Below are 21,880 nucleotides of genomic sequence, written 5' to 3'. Positions count from 1 at the left end.
GTGGGGATTCTGGATTTGGCTTCAAGGAAATTTGGGAAGTGAAAGGAGTATTATCTGTGAGAATGACAGTGGTTCTACTCCGTTCAACATAGTTGTCAGTAAGGCCATGTTTAGTAGACTGAAGAAATGGATTGGCTTCTTCCCCTCAGCCATCAGATTTCTGAATGGACAAGGAACAAACCCATGAACACTACCTCACCATTTTTGCTCTCTTTTTGCACTTTTTATTGTAATTTATAGTTTTTACGTATTGCATAGTACTGTTGCTGCAAAACAACATATGTCATTGATATGAAATCTGATTCTGATACTAGTGGACTGTTCAGTAGTCTTACAACTGAAAAGCTGTCCCTGACCCTGGTGGTATATATTTTCAGGCTTCTGTATCTTCAGGCCAGTGTAAGAGGGAAGAAGAAAGAATATCCAGGGTGGGGAGGGGATCTTTGATTATGCTAACTGTTTTCCTAAGAATGAGATGTACAGACAGAATGCTGACCTACAGCCCTCTGGGTGGCAAGATTAAGAAAGGGGTGAATAAGCCTAAAGGTGGGATGACTAAAAGAGGGACACTAAGCTTCGTAAAGAAAATAGCTCAGAAGAGGAATTAATTTTACCAATACGATTATTTGAGCTGTTAAAGATGTTGCTGAGGCAGCAATTGGAATATTGTGTTCAGTTTTGGTCACCCTGTTATAGGAAAGATACTATTAAGCTGGAAAGGGTGCAAAGGAGATTTATGAGGGACTGAGAATGGAGAGTTTGTGCAGATTGGGACAGTTTTCACTGGAGTGTAGGGGAAAGCGGGATGATGTTGTGGAGGAGTATAAAATTATGAGGGACATGCTTACAGTCTTTTTTTCCCAGGATTGGGAATCATGAACCAGAAGACATAGGTTTAGGTTGAAAGGGGGGAGATTTAATAGGAGCCCAAGGGTTAACTTTTTCACTCAAAGAATGGCCAGTATATGGAATGAGCTGCTGTGGAAATTGTAGAGACAAGTAAGATAACAACAGTTAAAAGGAACTTGGACAGGTACATGGATAGGAGGGGCTCAGAGGTGATATGAGCCAAATGCAGGCAAAAGGGACTAACTCAGATGGGATGGATTAGTTGTGCTGAAAGACCTACTTTTGCGCTCTATGACTCTAATTGGGGCGAGAAAAACTAAAATCACTTGATTGAAGACTGCATTCAGACATAATGGCACAAGTGAAAATAGATGACTACAATCCAATAACCAATATAGAGACATGACTATTGTTGCCGGGGTGTCATGGTGGCATGGCACTTAGCACAATGCTATTACAGCTTGGTGTGTCAGAGTTCAGAGTTCAATCCAGCATCCTCTGTAACGAGTCTACGTTCCCCCCATGGAATGCATGGATTTTCTCTGGATGCTTTGGTTTCCTCACACAGTCCACTGACATACCAGTTAGTAGGTTAATTGGCCATTGTAAATTGTCCCATGATTAGCTCAGGGTTAATTGGGGGTTGCTAGCTAGCATAGTTCGAAGAGTCTATTCTGCGCTGTATCTCCGAACAAAAACGTAAATGTTTGCAAAGTGATCGTGTTCCTGGATGCTTTACTTTTAGAAAAATAGAAACATAATAGAACAGGAAGTTAAGTAATACTCATTACTGAACATAGGTAGACTGGAATTGAGGGATATTGTTTTTGTCCTTGAAGCAATTCACACACAGTATATAGTCAGGAAGGCAAATTGCATATCAGCCTTTCTTTGGAGTTTAAAAACAGGGAAGTTTTGTTACAATTGGAGTGTTGGTGAGGCCACACCTGGACAGTTTTGCCCCCTCATGGGCCAGGAATGGAAGTATTAACACTGGAGACAGTCTAAAGGAGATGCCAGACAGCTACCGGGGAATTGGGGATCTGGCACAGAAGAGGAATTGAGGCCTGGGGTAAGATCAGCCATGATTATTTTGAACAGTATTGTGGTCTTGAGGGATCGATCATTCTATTGCTCCTATACTACCGTGGTGATTTAAAGATTTAGTGCTGTGCAATGGGTTAATTGATTTTAAGAGGCTATTAGAGTTATTGGAATGTAATTAAACGTTACAAAGATTGGAAATTGGTTCAATCCAAGAGTAGGGAATGAATGAAGTGTGCTTTGAAGGTATGAAACATGAGTTGAATTTGGAAAATAGGAATTTATGCTGACAGGCATGATATTATTAACGTATTAGGTACAAATATATTTCATCCAGGATCAAAATTGCCACAGGAAAGAGGGCCTGACTGTGGCTAACAAAGGAAACTAAACATGAGATTAGAGGAACAGAAATGGTTCCTTGTGTTCCAAGAGGAACAGTAAGTTTGAGGCCTGGGGAAACCTCAGTATTCAGGAGAGGAGTGGCTAGAAATTGATGGAACAAAATGAGGTAGAGAAGGTAACCACCTCAGGTGAGTTGTTACTGTAGAGAAATCTCCAGGCTGGGGATGCACTGTGTAACTGGGGAGATACCAAACAGGAAGGGGAAGGATTTGGCAAATCTGTCCACACATAGAGCAGGCCACAGTCCCTGGCGATGGCTGCACTCATTGCGAGCAGTTACATCCTCGCCTGACACCAGCTCTTGTGGCCCAAGCGGCTCTCTGGGCGCTGAGCTGCCAGCTGATGAGATCACTTTAACCATTTCACTGCCGTGAGAGTGAATCCAGTGCAAGGTGCAGCCTTCAACCAGGTGATCAGATCGGCAATGGAGAGGCAGAATTTGCAGCCAATTTTGCAGTCGGTGGTCCTGAAATACAGTATAGTGCTCACGTTAGAGCTGTACAAGATTTTTACATTGTGAACAACCAGTTGCAGCACCGACCTCCTCTGCTCAGAAACAGATTTATTATCACTGACAAGTTTGTCGTTTTGTGATTAGCAGGTATAGTGCAAGACATTAAAAATTACCATAACAATAGATAAATATTGCATAAGAGGAATAGCAAGTTAGTGTTCATGGACCATTCAGTAATCTGATGATGGAGGGGAAGGAGCTGTTCCTAAACATTGAGTGTGGGTCTTCAGGCTTCTGTACCTCCTCTGGTGGTAGCAATAGGAAAAGGGTATGTCCTGGATGCTTAATGATTAATTCCACCTTCTTAAAACGTTGCCTCTTGAAGACATTCTTGATGGTGGGGATGGTTGTGTCCATGATACCGCAGAGCTGGCTAAGACTTGCAATCTTAAACACACAAGGAGCACAAAGTGAGATGGTAGGAAACAAGGTTATGAAAGAAAGATATCGGAAATGCAGAGGAACGTTGGGGCCTTTAGTCTTACCAATGACAGGACTGGTCAATAAAGTGATTCAAGGGCCACAACTGTGGAGAAGAATGTCTGCAGAGGAGCTTGTACTGGGGCTGAGCTCAGCTGCCTACAGCTCTGGTTCAGTGGAAATTTATACCAAAGGCCGGGGATTTTAGTGATAGGGTAGATGATGAGAGATGTTGAGTGTTTATATTCAGATGGTGTTGGTTTAAAGTGAAGGGTGCGATATCTAGAGAGGAGACTGAGGAAGAATATTTCATCCAGCGGGTGGGGGGGGGGGGGGGGTTGAAGTCTGGCACTCTGTTGGTGGAGATAGTTGGGGCAAGGACACACACTGCGGTTGAGTGCCACGGTATTCAGCTGAGCTCCTGGAATCCCAAGGTACAGAAAGTTGCAGGCCAGGTTTGGATAAAATAATGGAAACTGAATGGTGTGTGATGGTTAGCAGAGACATGATGGGTGAAAGGTCTTCTCCTGCACTGTGTGAATCCAAAGCTCTTCATCTCTGAGGCCAAAAATGTATTGGATTAATAGCTTGAACAAGGCACTTTGTGCATTTGAGCTCACCTGTTTACGCTCCATCTGGGCCCCTGCTCCCTTTCGCTCTCGAATCTGACACTCCCTTCCTACTTATCCATTTGTCCAGCCCTCCCTTGCCTGTAAGAATCTCGGTCCTTTCCTCTGGTAGGGTGTTCTGCATTTTAAGGACCCAGCAGATGTGAAACTAAGTGAAAACTGTGTTTATGCCTGGTGTTTCTTTTCATTGGCTGCCTTTACAATCTTGTTCTTCCTCTCTTGCAGTTGGCTGGTGCTGGGCTGCTTGCAATCACTTTCTGGGCCTGGAATGAAAAGGTAAGCGTCCTGCTGGATTACTGCTCCCAGCTCCCTTGGCACTGAGGTTGAAAGGGAATGCTGCTAACACAGCAGATGGCACAGGAGGTGTCAGAGTTCGGGTTTCAGGCGGATGAACGTTCTCCAGAATTTGGGGTGAATCCTGGACACTTACAACACTTTATGGGGGTTGTTGGGCATGGATATGGGGTCTTCACAGTTTGTAAACACCCCCAATCTCATGATATTAAAGGATAAATGTGCTGCACTTTTAGTGAAGTGGTCAAGCACCTTCTTTACACTCCCTCAGTCCATTTCCATTTCTTGTGTGGCTGTTCTTCTCAACAAAGGGAGAAACCTCCTAAACAAAGTTAGCAACCTTTGCAGGAAATCCCTTGCTCCAGTTTGAGTGGATTTCAGAACTCCCCACTTCATCCCAACCCTTCAGACCCCAATCCATTGTCCTTCTGCTACAGCTGTGATGAACGGAGGAGATAAATGTTCACATTCAATGGGTTGAATTACCCTACATCTAGGATTGATTAATTCGCAGTGTAAATATTTACTGTAATGAATGATTCCTTGGGGACAGAAGCATCTCGGTCAGTGAGGATCCTGTAGTGAGTGAAGGGTGTGAGTGGGGAGATGCTGGAGTAGTCTGGATGATGGACTGTTCAGCTTTGGTGTGAGCTCTGACTCACACGAGACTGGCTTGTGGCTGATGCTTTTTTCTTCCACTCACAGGGAGTTTTAAACATCCAGTCTATCACTGAGCTGAATGGGTTTGATCCGGTTTGGTTAATCCTGGTGGTTGGCTTTGTGACCTTCATTCTGGGATTCGCGGGATGCATCGGAGCCCTGCGCGAGAACATCTGTCTCCTAAAGTTTGTGAGTGTTTGCACCCATGGTTTCAACAAAGATCTGTCAAACTTTTGCAAACTTGAACTTGTTGACTTATCGCCACGGCCCTGATCTTGCTGTGGTGCTGTATGGGATTCCAAATTTAATTAATGCCTCTGCACGTGCTCTATCCTGCCACACTTCTGTCTCTGTCCCTGGGTGAAAACTGCCTGGGTGAAGTGTTGGCATTTGAGGGTCAGAGCAGAACAAATGAAGACTTTACTGGGCTGGGTTGTTCCAGTGCGGATAGATACTTTACTCATCACAAAGGAAATTATGGTGTCACAGTGGCATTACAAATGCATAGCTATACAATATTAGAAGAAAAGTAAGAAAGAATACAAAAATAAGTTATCTCAGTTGAACAGGAGGGGGTCGTCACTTCCCCGGCTATAGGTGGACTCATTATAGAGCCTGAGGGCCAAGGTTAAGAGTGACCTCATAGAGCGCTATTTGGAGCAGCAGGGATCAAGGGCTGCTGCAGAACAATGAGAGTCAAGCTCAGGAAAGGGAGCCAACATAAATAGAAAATGCTAGAGGTACTCAGCAGGTCAGCTAACATCTGTAGAGGCAGAAACAGGAAGTGTTTCGCATCGTGATCCCCCGTCATGTCTCTGTTTTATTTTTTGTTTATTATTTTCTGTTTAATTTCAAACTTCCAGTTTCTGATGTTTTTATTTTTGCTGTTTCATTCTTGGTGGCTGTTTCCTGGGTTGTGGCAAGGGAAGGGTGGTGTGTTTGGTTTTGGAAGCAGCCAGAGGTGGGGCCATTGGGAGTGGGCGGTGCTGCAAAAGTGGCAGAAATTATTGGCCACAGACCAAGAAAACAGATTTGGGAGGTGTTTCATCAAATGGGAATTGGGAAGTGGAACGTCACAGAATATAGATACAGCAGATAGTTGAGAAAGTTGTGCATTGATCTTCACAGTGCAGCACTTGCTGTAGATGCAGGAAAGATTCACCAGACTGGTTCCAGGAACACCTGGAGAGTCATGCGGAGGGATTGAGTCATAAGAGCCTATATTCTGAAGAAGAGAGATGATATCATGGAAAAATACACTATTGGAGAGGGCTCAACAGCATAAAAGCAGAGCTGAGGAGTCTAGAGTCAGGGATCAGTATCTCTCAATGAGGAAGCGAACAGTTCTCACTGAAAGGAGGAGTACCTTGGAGGTTCAGCCACTCTCTCCAAACAGGTCGATACATTTCTGGATATCAAAGGAATCAAGGGGCTTGGAAGGTCAGGCAAGATCTTGATGAAGAATGGGAGACCACTTCTGTTCTCCCTTATGCTTTAAGCTTAGTGGTGTTTTCCTCAGCTTCATCCAATCACTGAATAACATAGCGAAAATAAAAGCACTTTCCCTCTGGGCTGACTCTCAGTTGTTTGAATGATCCTCTTGCTGAATCTTGAGGTGTTATGAGGTGTTTGTGAAATTTGGGATGGAAGTTTTTTTGGGGTGGATGGTTCCAGATCTAATGCAACTTGATAACCCCACTGCATGATATCTCGTTAAGAGTGGTGAGGAATCAGTCTGTCTGTGGACTCTGGTGCAAATTACCACCACTGAGACATGTTAAGTGTGTAGCTGAGATGCACAACACAGCAACAGACCATTCAGTCAAAGCAAACTGGACTGCTCTTCACAGATTTCATTTGAGCAGAAACCTACTGCGCCTTTGGAGTTTAAGTCTGGATTTGATTTTGTAGATTGGGAAATGTGTTCAGGAAAGTTTCCTTAATCAGTACATAAAACTAGAGAGAGTGCAATACTAGATCTCCTGTTAGGGAATGAGACAGGGCGGGTGACAGAAGTTTGTGTAGTGGAGCACTTTTCAATTAGTGATCATAATGTTTCAATGTAGTTATGGAAAAGGATAGATCTGGTCCATGGGTTGATATTCTAAATTGGAGAAAAACCAATTTTGATGGTATCAGAATGAATCTGGCAAGTGTGAATTGGATTGGGACTGGCTATTTTCTGGCAAAGATGTACCTGGTTAGTGGGAGACCTTCAAAAGTAAAATTTTGAGAGTACAGAGAGTATAAGTTCCTGTCATAATAAAAGGCAAGGATAACAGATTTATAGAACATTGGTTTTCAAGAGATATTGAGGCCTTCATTAATAAAACGAAGGAGGTGCTTAGCGGGTATAGACAGGCAGGAAGAAATAAGGTACCTGAAGAGCAAAAGAAATGCAAGAGAACACTTAAGAATGAAATCTTAAGGAGGATTAAAGAAGATACGAGTTTGCTCCAGCAGGCAAGGTGAAAGAGAATCCCAAGAGTTTCTACAAATATATTAGGAACAAAAGGGTAGCAAAAGATAAACTGGTCCTCTGGAAGAACAGAGTGGTGATCTATTTGGATAGACAGGGACTGATTGGGGATAGTCAGAATGGCTTTATGTGTGGTAAGTTGTGCCTAACTAATCTTATAGAGTTTTTCAAAGAAGTCACCAGTAAACTTGATGAAGGCAGGTCAGTGGATGTGGTCTACATGAACTTTAGCAAGGCCTTTGACAAGGTCGCACAGGGGAGGTTGATCAGTCACTTGGCATTCAAGAGAGATGGCAAATTGGATTAGACATTGGCTTTGCGGAAGAAGCCAGAGATCGGTTGTAGGTGTTTGCCTATCTGACTAGAGGCCTGTGCTGCAGGGATTAGTGCTGAACCTGTTGTTGTTTGTCAACTATTTCAATGATCTGGATAATAATGTGGTAAACTGGATCAGCAAAGTTGTGGATGGCACCAAGATCGGGGGATGTAGTGGACAGTGAGGAAGATTTTCAAACCTTGCGAGATCTGGACCAGCAGGAAAAATGGGCTGAAAAATGCCGGAAGGAATTTAATGTAGACAAGTGTGAGGTGGTGCAGTCAGGGAGGACCACCTCCCTGAGTAGGTTTTACATGGTGAGTGGCAGGGTACTGAGGGTGCAGTGAAGCATTGGGATCTGGGAATACAGGCCTATAATTCCTTGAAAATAGTATCACAGGTAGATAGGGTCGTAAAGAATGCTTTTGGCATGTTGGCTTTCATAAATCAAAGTACTGAGTACAGGAGTTGGGATGTTATGTTGAAATTGTGTAAGATGCTGTGGCTTAATTTGGAGTATTATGTGCAGTTTTGGTCGTTCACCTACAGGAAAGATGTAAGTAAGTTTTAGAGTGCTGAGAAAATTTACAAAGATGCTGCCAGGATTTGAGGACCTGAGATGAAGGGAGAGGTTGAATAGGTTAGGTCTTTATTCCCTAGAACATAGAAGACTGAGGGGAGATTTGATAGACATACAAAATTGTGATGGGAGGTATAGATAGGGTAAATATAAATAGGCTTTTTCTACTGAGATTGGGTGAGACTAGAATTAGAGGTCATGGGTTAAAGGGTGAAAGGTGAAATATTTAAAGGGAACATAAGAGGGAATTTTTCTCTAAGACTGGAATGAGCTGCAGAGGAAGTGGTGGGTGTGGTATTGATTTCAACATTTAAGTGAAATTTGGATAGGTATGTGGATGGGAGAGACATGGAGGGCCATGATCTCATGCAAATCGATGGGACAAGACAGATTAATGGTTTGACACAGACTAGATGGGCCTAAGGGCCTGTTTCTGCACTGTAGTATTGTGTGACTCTGACTCCGGAGATCATCATGAGCTATGCCTATAAAATTGTGGTTTTTATCTGCTCCCTTATCCTACAGTGTTCCTCCGGGGGCTCTTGGAATTAAACCAACTTGTTTGTCCAGAGCAACAGGAATTTAATTTGAATGAAGATGTGTGTATTTTTATGGAAACATGATAACAAGCAAGACTTCAAATTTCATCTGTCATTGTTAGTGTAAATGTGAATGCAATCTAGAAAAATTCTCCAACATCAGTGGAAGGAGAGAGCAAAGGCTGGTTGAGTTGAATAGTTCAGCGTTTGGTTACTTGCAAGAGTGTGTGAGCCAAAGGCATGAGAAAATGAGGAAGCTTCATGTGTCTGAGACAAGAGACTAAAGATAATTTATTGATAGGATGGAGAGGAATAAAATTTGCAGTGAGCAGCTGATTGTTCTCTGGAACTGGTTCTAACTGGGCCCATTCTGGGGATTGTGTTTGCAGTTCTCATTTATCATTGGAGCGATCTTCACTTTGGAGCTGGTGGCTGGAATCCTCGCCTTTGTGTTTCAAAACTGGGTGAAGGTGCAGGTGCAGGATTTTGTCCGAAACAATATTGGAGTGTACCGCGACGACATAGATCTGCAGAACCTCATCGATGCAGTTCAGAAATACGTATGTACTGTATTCTTCTTCTTTCATTCCTGGCTGAGGAAGACACCTTGGTCGGCATGGTTGAGTTGGGCTGAAGGTCCCATTTCCGTGCTGTATCATTCTACAGCTCTCGAGGACAATTGGTTATTTGCATTCCTGCACCTGCATGTCCCATTTTACTGGTGTGAGCGCACCAAGGAATCTTTGAATAAAGATACTACTGTCTAATCTCTCACCGTTTAATTTTGCTTTTATCTTTTGTGAACTAAAATAAATTAACTGAGGATAGGATATCTGGCATTTGTAGAGAATCTTATGTAAAGTACAGCATGAAACAGGCCCTTCATCCCAACGTCTGTGCTGACCAAGGTGAAAGTCCTGTTTGCCTTCGTTTGGAACTGTTCCCTCTAAATCTTTTTCATCTATGTACCTATCTAAATGTCCTTTAAATGTCGTAATTGTATCACCTCTCACCACTTCTTCTGTCAGGTCATTCCATGTTTTTATCACTGTGTGAAGAATTTTCCCCTCGTCCTTTATAAATCTTTCTCCTCTTATCTTGAATCTTTACCATCTAATTTGAGACTCCTCTACTCTGGAGAAAGAAGCTGTTACCATGCACCCTATCTATAGCCTTCATGATTTAATAAACCAATATAAGGTCACCCCTCAATCTCCCATGCCACAGAGAACACAATCCCAGTTTATCCAGTCTCGTTATAACTCAATCCCTCCTACCCTGGCAATGACCTTGTGAATCTTTTTTGCAGCCTCTCGATTCAGTGACGTCCTTCCTATAGCTGGGTGACTAGAACTACACACAATACTCCAAATGTGATTCAATCTATGTTTTGATGAAGGCAAGCATTCTAAACATTTTCCTCACTGCCCCTCCTACCTGCATTGCCGCTTTATGAAAAGTATGCTCCAGTACACTACAGAGGTGTTGTAGGTCTCTCTGTTCTATAACACTCTCCTGGGCTCTACCATTTGCTGTATATGCTGCTCTGGTTTAATTTTCCAAAATACTTCTCACTTAACCAGAATTAAGTTCCTTTTGCTATTCCTTTTCCCACTTTCCCAGTTGATCTAGATCCTTAAGACAACTTTCTTATTCTCCACTCTACTACTAGTTTTGGTGTCAATCTCAAATGTACTAACCATGCCACCTTAATTATCATCTATATCCTATATATATAAAACAAACCCTATGGGACTTAGAACGGATCCCTGTGGCACACCACTGGTCATGGGCCTCTAGTGTGAATAACTGCTCTTCATTGACACCCTCTGACTTAATCCACCAAGCAAATTTTGTATCCAGTTGACCAGCTCACCCGCATCCTATGTGATCTGAACTTCCAGGCCTGTCTACTATGGGGGGGATCTTTTAAAAGGCACTTTAAAAGTCCATGTAAACATTATCTCCTGCCCTGCCCTTGACATTCCTTTTGGTCTCCTCTTCTAAAATACTCTGTCAAGCCATGCTGACGATCTTTAATCAGTCCTTGCCTTTCTGAATGCAAATAAATACCAGAATCCTCTCCATTATGATTTCTACCACTGATGTTAGGCTCATTGACCTGGGATTCATTTGCTTGTCCTTGAGGCCCTTCTTAAATAAACCCCCTCCAGTCTTCTGGAATCTGGCCTGCAGCTAACATTGATTCAAAATCTCTCCAGCAATGTCTTTTCTTGTTTCCTGCAACTTCCTGGGAGACACCTGGTCAGGCCCTTGGGATTTATCCACCTTCAGGCACATAAGCCAGAGGAAATCTGCAGATGCTCTTTTCCATGATGCTGCCTGGCCTGGTGAGTTCCTCCAGCATTTTGTGTGTGTTCTCAAGGCACGTAAATACTCCTCTTCCATAATGTTGATATGTTCCAGGACGTCCCTGTTATTCTCACCAGTTATTATGACATTCTCCACAGTAAAAACAGATGATAAATATTCATTTAACACTTCACCCATGCGCAGGCACCACACTTGTCATGAGGGGACCAACAATATCCCTAGTTATACTTTTCATTTCAATGTACTTGTAGGATCCCTTAGGATTATTCTTTACCTTTTCTTCCAAGATATCTTATAGGACATAGAAATCTACAGCACATTACCGGCCCTTCAGCCCCCATGTTGTGCCGACCATGTAACCTAGTCTAGGAACTGCCTAGAATTTCCCTAGTGCATAGCCCTCTATTTTTCCAAGCTCCATGTACTAACTGTCTTTGGACAGTGAGAGGAAACTGGAGCACTTGGAGGAAACCACACAGTCACGGGGAGAAAGTACAAACTCCTTACAAGCAGCAGGGGGCATTGAGTCCGGGTCGCCTGTACTGTAAAGCATTGTGCTAACTACTGTGCTACCATACCACCCCTTATGACTCCTCCTTGCCTTTTTAATTTGGCCCTGGGCACTGCTCTGAAAACCCCTAGCAATGATGTCTTGGGACTGGGATGACTGAAAACAAGAACCATCTTCCTTTGTGTGAGGTTTGACTCTGTCTCTGATGCATTGTGTTCAGCTTCACCTCAATATCTCATTCACTCGAATGCTGCCTTCTTTTCAAAGGCAGCCAGTCTCACCTTACCAGCAAAATTCCAAACAATAACCAAAACACTGATCAGATCAGATCAAATGTTCACGTGGTTTCTTTAATTCCAGGTACTCAATGTTGTCAAACAACTCTTTGCATGAAATTTTATCAAAAGTTTTCTGAAAACACTTCCTCTATTTCCCTATTATTTATTTTACAGGTCACATCTTCAAGGAAGTTCTGTAAAATAGATAAGGGGAAACTAGTGGATGTGATGGCCACAGATCATTTCCCTTTCAAAAATACGTTTTGACTCTGCTTCCTCCCATCATCCTATTCAGTTATGACACCTTTCCTGTTGACGTACCAGTCCATGGCCTCTCTGCTGCCGGTAATGAGGCCATGCTCCGGCTGGAGGAGCAACACCTTATATTCTGTCCAGCTAGCCGCCAACCTGCTGGTATGAACATCGACTTCTTGAACTTCTGCTAATTGTCCCCCCTTCACCATTCCCCATTCACGTTTCCCTCTCTCACTTTATCTCCTTACCTGCCCATCACCTCCCTCTGGCGTTGTGGTGAACTACATATACCTGTCTGGACATGCCCCCTGCTGACTGCTCCTGTGGCTCCTCCCACAGACCCCTGTATAAAGGCGATTGGAGGCACTGCTCCTCCCTCAGTCTCCAAGATGTTGTGTGGTGGTCACTTGCTGCTGATGGTGCTTTCTCTTCCAGCTAATAAAAGCCTATCTCGACTCACGTCTCCGAGAGTTATTGATGGTGCATCAGGCATTCTTCCCCTTTCCTTTTCTTCCATGGCCTTCTGTCCTGTCCTGTCAGATCCCACCACCCCCGGCCCTCTGTCTCTTTCACCAATCGACTTCCCAGCTCTTTGTTCATGACACCTTTCCTTATTGGTTTCAACATGTACCCTACCACAGATTTTAGGCTAAAAGACTGATGATTCCCTGTTTTCTCCCCCCCCCCCCACCCCCATTTTTCTTCAATATTAAATCACATTTGCAGGATTGATTCCACAGCCTGTAGAGTTTTGGAAGCAGATAATCAGAGCATTAAGAGCATTGCTTTTATCTCTGGTGTGCAGATCATTGAGTTCCTTGGGATTTATTAACATTTTAGTCCCAATATCTCTTCTTGTATTTTTTTTACTAATTTGCCTCAGTTCCCTAGTGTTTCAGACCTCCTTTACCCTCACCACCCCTCTCTCTAATGCCCTGCCTTCTCTGAACTCCTGTTACCAGTACTGTTTTTCAAAGCTGCATTTCAGCCATACGCATACTTCTTGCTCCACACCTTCATTTGTCGTTGTTACTTCCAGAACTGCTTGACTTGAAGCACAAAAACAACTGAGCACTAGAGACCGCATATCCTGTTTCCCAGTTTCTGTTTCCCGTGTCTTGCCAGTTCCCCCCAGTCTTATTCTCTAATTCCCGACAGTATCAGATCTTCATTCAGCTGAAGCTATGTGTGTGGTGAACTATGTGCCTGTCTGGACACGCTCTCTGCTGACTGCTCCTGTGGCTCCTCCCACAGGCCCCTGTATAAAGGCGATCTGAGGCCTGATGCTCGGCCTCAGTCTCCAGGTCATAGTATGATGGACGCTCACTCCTGGTTCCTTCTTCCAGTCAATAAAAGCCGATATCTCGCCTTACGTCTCAGTGTGAGTTATTGATGGTGCATCAATGTGTCTTTTTGCTGACCTGATTTACTGCTCTGTTGCCTTCACCCATCCTGCCTGACTTTCCTCTGGACCCTGTATGTTTCCCTAATGTAGTCACATTCCCTTTCAGATGCAGTGTTGTGGAGCTGCTACCCCTGACGACTGGGACAACAATGTTTACTTCAACTGTTCTCAGGAGAATCCCAGCCGGGAGCGATGTGGTGTTCCCTTTTCCTGCTGTATGCCGGACCCTGCAGTAAGTAGTGGGAACAGTTAACAGTCCTGGATATGACAATCAGATAGCAGACTCAAAGCGAAGGTAAGTTAGATTGGACAAGGGGACTACAGGGCATGTTTGACAACATGGAGAACATTATTCTTGTCAGAATGATTCCAGAGATTTTGAAAATAATAGTGGGTAGTGGAAATCATTCCAGTTAAAGGAGAGGCACAGAAATTACAAAAGAGGAGGTGCTTGCTGTCTTGAGGCAAACTCAGATGGCTTGACAAGGTGGTCCCCTCAAACCTTGTAAGAGGTTAGTGCAGAAATTGCAGGGGTCCTGGCAGGGGTATTTAAAATTACCTTAGCCACAGGCAAGGTACTGGACAATAACTAATCTTTCATTGTCCAAGAAAGGCTCTAAAAATAAGCTTGGAAATTATAGGCCAGCAAGCCTGATGGCTAGAGGATAAATTATTAGAAGGTATTTGAAGGGACAGAATATATAAGTATTTGGATAGACAGGGCCTGATTAAGGATAGTCAGCATGGCTTTGGATGTGTTAGGTCATGTCCAACCAATCTTAGAGTTTTTTGAGGTGGTTACCCAGGAACGTTGATGAAGGAAAGGCAGTGGACATTGACTGCATGGACTTCAGCAAGGCCTTTGACAAAGTCCCATATGACAGGCTGGTCAAGAAAGTTTAGTCGCTTGGCATTCAGAGTGAAGTAGTAAATTGGATTTAATGTTGTCTTTGTGTGTGAAGACAGAAGTGATAATAGATGGTTGTTTCTCTGACTAGAGGCCTGTGACTAATAGTGTGCCGCAGGGTTCGGTGCTGGGTCCATTGCTGTTTGTTATCTCTGTTAGTTATTTGGATAATAAAACTAGGGGGAAAAACTGAATAGGTTAGGACTTTATTCCCTGAAGCATAGGAGAATGAGAGTCGCTTTAATAGTGGTATAGAGAGGGTAAATATAAGCAGGCTTTTTCCAGTGAGACTGACTGATGCTAGAATTAGAGGTCATAGGTTAAAGGGTGAAAGGCAAAGTACTTAAAGGGAACATGAGGGGGAACTTCTTCATTCAGAGGGTGGTGAGAATGTGGAAGTGGTAGATGCAGGTTGAATTTCAAAGCAAGTTTGGATAAGTACATGGATGGGAGGGGCAGGGAGGGCAATGGGACTAGGCTGAATAATAGTTCAGCCTGGACTAGATGGGCTGAAGGGCTTGTTTCAATGTACTATTACTCTATGACTAAAGAAAGTATAAAAGATACCTTGAGAAACCATGAAGAAACTCTTAGCGTGAGAGGTTATGGGCAGAGCTTCTCCAGCCACTCATTTCTGTAAGTTGAGTGGCCAGTCCTGATTCGAATTTGGCCAGCCACTGTCCCCAAAGAGTTTCTGTCCCACCTCTTTCTACTGTTTAAGCAGTCCTCTGTCCAGCTGATACATGCTAGTCTCCCGAGCTCTGTTTGAACTTCTCCCTAATCAAGTATCTTTGGAAATCCATTTCTCACTGCACATAACCGGCTCCTCCATGGAGAGAGTTAGGAGCATCAAGTTCCTGGCAATGCACATAATGGACAATCTCACCTGGGCCCTCAAAACCACTTCTTTTGTCAAGGAAGCGCAGCAACGTCTCCACTTCCTGAGAGATAGAGGTGAGTGAGGCACCCTCCCCACCCACCATTATAAACAATTTTTTACAGCAGCACCACTGGGAGTGTCCTGACCAGCTGCAATGCCATCTGGTAGGGGAATTGCAGGGCATCTGACCCGCAAGTCCCTACAAAGGATTGTGAGGCCTGCTGAGAGGATCATCTGCATATCTCTATCAGCCGTGAGGAATATTTATCAGGAGCACTGTGTATGCAGATCCCATCTGTCCAATAATTTCCATCAGGCAGGAGGTACTGTAGCATTTAGGACAAGGGCTGTTAGGATGGGAAGCAGCTTCGTCCCCCGGGCTGTGAGACCACGGAACTCCCAGCTACCACCCGGATCTCATCACGTACGAAGCGCCAATAGCAGTTTACTATTTACCTTTTAACTTGTGTTATGAATGCACCTGTGGTAGTATTACCTATGTGTTGTGTGTGAATTATCTGTACTGTGCTGTGCACCTTGGCCCGGAGGAACGTTGTTTCATTTTGTGGTATACATGTGTACGGTTGAATAACTGTAAATTTCAACTTGATATACCTTACTCACTGGATTCTCCCTCATCCATTCTGCTGATTAAATCCTCAAGGAAAAAAAGCTAATAGGCTTGTCAAAAACCATTTTCTTTTTATAAATTGAAAATCAAAACCTGCAGATGCTGGAATTTGAAATTAAACAGACAATGCTGAAACGGGCCAGGCAGCATGTTACCTGTTTTTGCTCAATGTCTTTATTTTTTCCCTTGTGTTGGACCATGTCGACTCTGCCCGAACTCGGTGACTTTCTATGTTACCTAAAGCAAGTGAATAACACATAGAACTATAGACCTGATAGCCTAATACTGTTTTCAAAATAATGGTGCATATGGGAAAATAATTCACAGGTACATTGTTTAATGCTGTCTCATTGCAGCACTCCAGTCTAAGCACTTACTGTGACTGAACAAAGTCACCAGAGAGACACAGCTGATAGATATAAATGTCATAAAAGTCTTTATATGGGACACACTTAAGCTATGGTGTCATGAGAGAGAGAGAGAGAGCGGGGGAGGGACAGAGAGAGAGACTCCCTGACTCAACATTCCAGCACATTTTTATGTGTTGCAGAGTAAAGGTCACAGGACAATTTCTGTAGTTTCAATGTCCTCATAATGCTTCTTTTGAGTTACATGTAGCTTTCAAATGCCTGGATCTTCCTACCAACACACCCAAAATAAGTATTAATGACTGTGGTCTCTGAATTCTATTCATGCAATGGAATGTTGATTGTATTCATCCATATGCAGACATATCCCAATTAAGTGGGTGTTTCCTGGTCTGCAATTTACTATTCTGAGCTACATTTTGAATTCAATCCACAATCCATAATATGCAGGCCTGAAAAATAGTTGCAGTTTTCTAGATACCCTAATTCCAGAATACCCTAACACACTCAGTACATACAGTACTTCGTAAAATATTTAGGATTTGATTAGAATCCAGGTTAAAATTATCTCACAGCCACATGGTTTGAGGTAGAAGCAATGCAGAGAGACTGCCTTGTGGGCCTGGTGTTGGTTGGATGGGTGGGGAGAGTGGAGCAGCCAGTTGTCGCTGAAACAAAACTTCACCCTGGTTGCTACAGAAGTAGAAGCAACTTGCTAGAGAAGTTCTCTTCTCTTGCTAGAGAAGAGTAGAGAAGTTGCTTCTCTGAGCAGCTTTCCCAGCCCAGAGTTCTCCATTGCTGGATGAACCCTGTAAAGAAGAGCATGTAGAAAGTTTCCAGGGTTTAATGGAAGACCAGCAGTTGGCCAAGCTGCAAGTCTCCCCTCTCCACGCCACCAATGTTGTCCCATTATTAGGACCCATACAGTTTGGCACCAGTGTCATCGCAGAGCAATGTGTGGTTAAGTGCCTTGCTCAAGGACACACACAGCCTCAGCCAAGGCTCGAACTAGTGACCTTCAGATCACTAGACAAATGCCTTGACCACTTGGCCACGTGCCAACACAAAGAGCACACACAGAATAGATAGAGTGCACCAAGGGAACAGCAGTTTAATTCCAGGTTTGTGTTGGGAAGAAAGATTAAGCAGACTGGACCCATACTGAAAATCAAATCTGTAGATATTGGAAACCTGAATTAAAAACAGAAAATCCTGGAAGTACAGCAGATCAGGCTGAATGCGAGAGTTAACATTTCAAATCAAAGATCCTTTATCAGAATCAGGAAAGAGAGGATCTGAGTTTGTTTTAAAGTTACAGAGAAGATGGGGGAGGAAAGGATGGAACTGAGGCAGGGTGAGACCAGGATTGTAGTGGTGATAAGTTGTAGATGGGTTCATCGCATTGGTTAGAGAGAGGAAGAACAGGAAGGAAGATAAAGGTTCAGGCTGTGTGACTTGAGAAGGAAAGCTGAGCTAATATCACATGAGAGGTGATGCAGGAATGTCTGGTTCTGAGTCAGATAGAGAAGGTACATTATCTGAAGTTGTAGAATTCACTATTGAGATTGGAAGGCTATACATGTCCAGGCAGGAGAAGATGTGTTGTTTGTCATTGTAACTGTGCAGGAGGGCAAACAGATAGGTCAGGGTGGGACGGGATGTTGGATTAACATGGCAGCAGAGAGAAGCTTGAGGGTCAGGCTGTGGACCAAAGCACCATCCCTCTCTGACACCTGGGTTCTCCAGGGTGGACAGGATAGTGGTCTCCTTTGGCTGGGGTGTTCAGAACCAGAGGTCTCAGTGGTAGAAATGTGGTTGACAGTGATACAGCTTACCAGAGCAGTTGTCACACAGTTCAGTCCTGACATCTGGACAGCGGGGAAGTCTGTTTGTCTGTGGACATATAGCTGATAGACTAACTGACCACTGTTGGTTGCTCCAATCATCAGGTGAATGGTAGAACCTTGGGGAGCTGATGGGAATGTGAAGTGAATAGAAATGGTGTGAATGAGCGTTTGATGAACTGCATGCAGAGTCAGTTTTCTAACAATTGCTGAGTCTGTTCAAAAAAATAAATTATGTTTAACCATTAAATAATAATTAAATAATTTAAATTTTAAATAGAGTTGGGGTAGGAAAGCAGGAAGGTGGAACTTGTATAAAAGTATCAGCCATGGAATGTTGGAGCAAGTGCAAGAGGCTGAATAGCCCTTTCTTGAATCTATTTTTCACGGATATGTGTCCTTTGGCAGTGTTTCAAACTGACCAGTCTTCAGCTCTCTGTTTTCCCTTGTTTTCCTGAATACTCCCAGTCACCACCTTTCAATATCCTGTGCCTGTTCCAGCATCAGGGTAATTTTAGTGGATCATCAGCCCAACTCATCCACGCCGACAGTGTTGTCGAATGAGCTATTGTATTCACATTACAGAAAATGTCCAGTTTGCCAGCTCTCTCCAACTTTGTGGTTTAGGACATGAGCCGAACTCCAGGTACCTCTAAATTCGAATACCTCTCAGGCAGCGTTCCTGCGTAAAAAGGATAATTAGTCTCCCCTCTGCTCCTCCCCCTTATCATACAATCCTCCTGTTTCTGGATTCCTGTAATGAGGAAAACAGGTTTAAATTAAATTTTCCCTCTTTTTCAAAAATAAGTCCAGCAATTCCTCTCCAAACTTCCGTTTAGTCTCATAAACCTGATGTACAAGAGGCACTGCAAATGCTGGAAATCTGGCGCCACACGCTCAAAATGGTAGAGTAACTCAGCAGGTCAGGCAGCACCTATGGAGAGGAATAAACAGTCAACGTTTCAGCCGCGGCCCTTCATCAGGTCTGGAAAGGAAGGTGGCAGAAGCTAGAATACGAAGGTCATGAGAAGGGAAGAAGTAGAAGCTGGCAGGTGAGACCAGGTGAGGGAAGGGGGGAAGGTGGGGAGGGGGAATGAAGTAAGAAGCTGGAAGTTGATAGGCAGAAGAGGTAAAGAGCTGAAGAAGCAGGAATCTGATAGGAGGCGGCTGTGTACCATGGAAGAAAGGGAAGGAGGAGGGGAACCAGAGGGAAGTGATGGGCAGGTGACATGAAGAGAAGGAATGAGAGGGTTAAAATGGGAACTAGAAAGAGAAAGGGGAAGGGGGAAGAAATTGCCAGAAGTTAGAGAAATTGATGTACATACCACCATGTTTGAGGCTATCCTGATGGGAATATGAGGGGTTGCTCCTCCAGTCTCAGTGTAGCCTCACTGTGGCAGCAGAGGATTGACATGTCAGATGGAGAATGGACAGTCAAATTGAAATGGCAGCCACTGGGAAATCCAGAGCATGGAGTAGAGGTACTCAGTGAAGCAGCTCTCCGATCTACTATGGGTCTCGCTGACGTAGCAGAGGCCACACTGGGAGCACGAGATACAGTAGATGACCGCAAAGGAATTGCAGGTGAAGTGGCACCTCACCTGTGCCATGCAGGTAGTTGGAGCTATACTGAACCCATGGGGGTTCCACAGCATTTTTGAAACAGGAGAATTGTCATCACAATCCTTTTATATATAAATATGGACCTGAGCCCAGCAAGTTCACATTAGCATTCTTTATTAATGTCTTGAGCGCAGCTTTACAAGTAGCTGCAGGGAGCAACAGCGTTGTGACCAGACACGTAATCTCAAGTTGTGCATGGCAATTCAGAGGCTGATCAAATTTCACCATGCTTCATCAGACAGCATGAAATTGTCAAGTAACAGCCTGGCAAATGCAGTAAAAGAATCGTAGCTCACAGCTAGAGTCCCACACAATACTTTCAGTCCATCTTATGGCACATTCTCCCCTAAGGCGGCAGCGCACTGGGAAGGAATGGCCAGGGAACCTTCATGATTGTCCAGACCCACCTTCCTCAGCTGAGGTTTAACCTCCCTTTCACCTCCTGCCTGAACGCTGTTGCGTGAGGGATGAACTGCTTCATTAATGAAATGGCAGAGCAGACTCAATGGGCCAAATGGCTTAATTCTGCTCCTATATCTTATGGTCTGAGTAGCAGCAGACAGGACTGGACCAGTGAACGCCCCACTCTGATGGTGAGGGGGAAGGTTGCTGTTGTGTTCAAATGTTGAGTGTTGTTATGGCTTTTGTTTTGCAGCAAAAAGTTGTGAACACCCAGTGTGGATACAACATCAGATCCAAGAATAAGGTATTAATGTTTACTCTGTCTATTGTGATTTCTTGGGATTGTGGGCTTGCTGCCAGTGCCTTTGAAACTGACAAGTTTCAGCAGTCTTCCTGCTCCCGCTGGTCACTGTATGGCTAATGTGACAGTGAGCTGATTTAGCATTGATCTCCCAGACCACGGCAAACATCGGGCTGCAGGCCAGCTACATCCACCACCCCTGCCTTGGTTCCCCTTCCTCCACCCGGTCCTCATCGTGGGATGTTGGTCCCTTGCTGATGGTGACTGCCTTCTGGGCTGAGTCACGAGTTGGGCTGGTACTGAATGGAGGTGGGACAGGCTGCTGGAGATCGTGGAGTGGGAAGGGAGAACCTTGACTGTTGCTCCAATACTTAGCTGGAGGCAGAACCTGATGTCTCTGAACGCAGATATGTTCTGAGATAAGAGTCTGTGTTCTTTTTGAGTTTTGTTCTGACAACCGAAGGGGTTTCTTAGGGAGTAGTTGGGGGGGTTGGTGTGTGGAGGGAGGCGAATGACTGCAATAAATCTCTCTCTCTCTCCCCCCCTTTTGAAGAATAAGGGGGAGTATGATCAGACCATCTACGCAAAGGGTTGTGTCGAAGCGTTCGAGGACTGGCTGCCCAGGAACATCTACTTTGTTGCCGGGACTTTGCTGGTCATTGCCCTCCTGCAGGTGAGAGCATCCTCCTGATGCCACATTGCACACACAGTCGTGGCACAAAAAGGTTTGTGGCCAATGACGCACACTTTCTAGAGTCTCTCAGAGGAACCATTTTCAGAATCAGAATCAGGAGTGATATCACCAGCATAGAGAACCATAGAACATTACAGCACTGAAACAGGCCTTTTGGCCCTTCTTGGCTGTGCCGAACCATTTTTCTGCCTAGTCCCACTGACCTGCACCTGGACCATATCCCTCCATACCTCTGTCATCCATGAATCTGTCCAAGTTTTTCTTAAATGTCAAAAGTGAGCCCACATTCACCACTTCAACTGGCAGCTCTTTCCACACTCCCACTACTCACCGTGTGAAGAAGCTCCCCCTAATGTTCCCTTTAAACTTTTCTCCCTTCACCCTTAACCCATGTCCTCTGGTTTTTTTCTTCCCTAACCTCAGTGGAAAAAGCCTGCTTGCATTCACTCTATCTATACCCATCATAATTTTATACACCTCTATCAAATCTCCCCTCATTCTTCTAAACTGTTGTGAAATTTGCTAACTTTGCAGCAGCAGTACATTGCAATATATGATAAATGTAGAAAAAATAATTACAGTATAAATATGTATATTAAATAGTTAAATTAAAATAAGTGCAAAAACAGAAACTATTAAAAGTAGTGAGGTAATGTTCTTGGGTTCATTATCCATTTAGAAATCAGCTAACAGAGGGGAAGAAACTTTTTAACCATTT

At 44.0% G+C, this 21,880-nt stretch overlaps 1 protein-coding gene across 1 annotated transcript in view; it reads left to right on the top strand.

Annotated features, from left to right (window-relative positions):
• LOC132378906 (tetraspanin-14-like) overlaps nucleotides 1-21,880 on the top strand; it is a 59,458-nt gene that overhangs the window by 23,196 nt on the left and 14,382 nt on the right. The window contains exons 2-7 of the mRNA XM_059946207.1: nucleotides 4,087-4,137; nucleotides 4,861-5,004; nucleotides 9,119-9,289; nucleotides 13,619-13,744; nucleotides 20,421-20,471; nucleotides 21,022-21,141. Of these exons, the coding sequence (XP_059802190.1) occupies nucleotides 4,087-4,137; nucleotides 4,861-5,004; nucleotides 9,119-9,289; nucleotides 13,619-13,744; nucleotides 20,421-20,471; nucleotides 21,022-21,141 (663 nt within the window). The remainder of the gene's footprint in view (nucleotides 1-4,086; nucleotides 4,138-4,860; nucleotides 5,005-9,118; nucleotides 9,290-13,618; nucleotides 13,745-20,420; nucleotides 20,472-21,021; nucleotides 21,142-21,880) is intronic.

Source organism: Hypanus sabinus, chromosome 21 (genome assembly GCF_030144855.1).
Source record: "Hypanus sabinus isolate sHypSab1 chromosome 21, sHypSab1.hap1, whole genome shotgun sequence".
NCBI lineage: Eukaryota > Metazoa > Chordata > Chondrichthyes > Myliobatiformes > Dasyatidae > Hypanus > Hypanus sabinus.
This window is presented reverse-complemented; position numbering and strand designations above follow the sequence as displayed.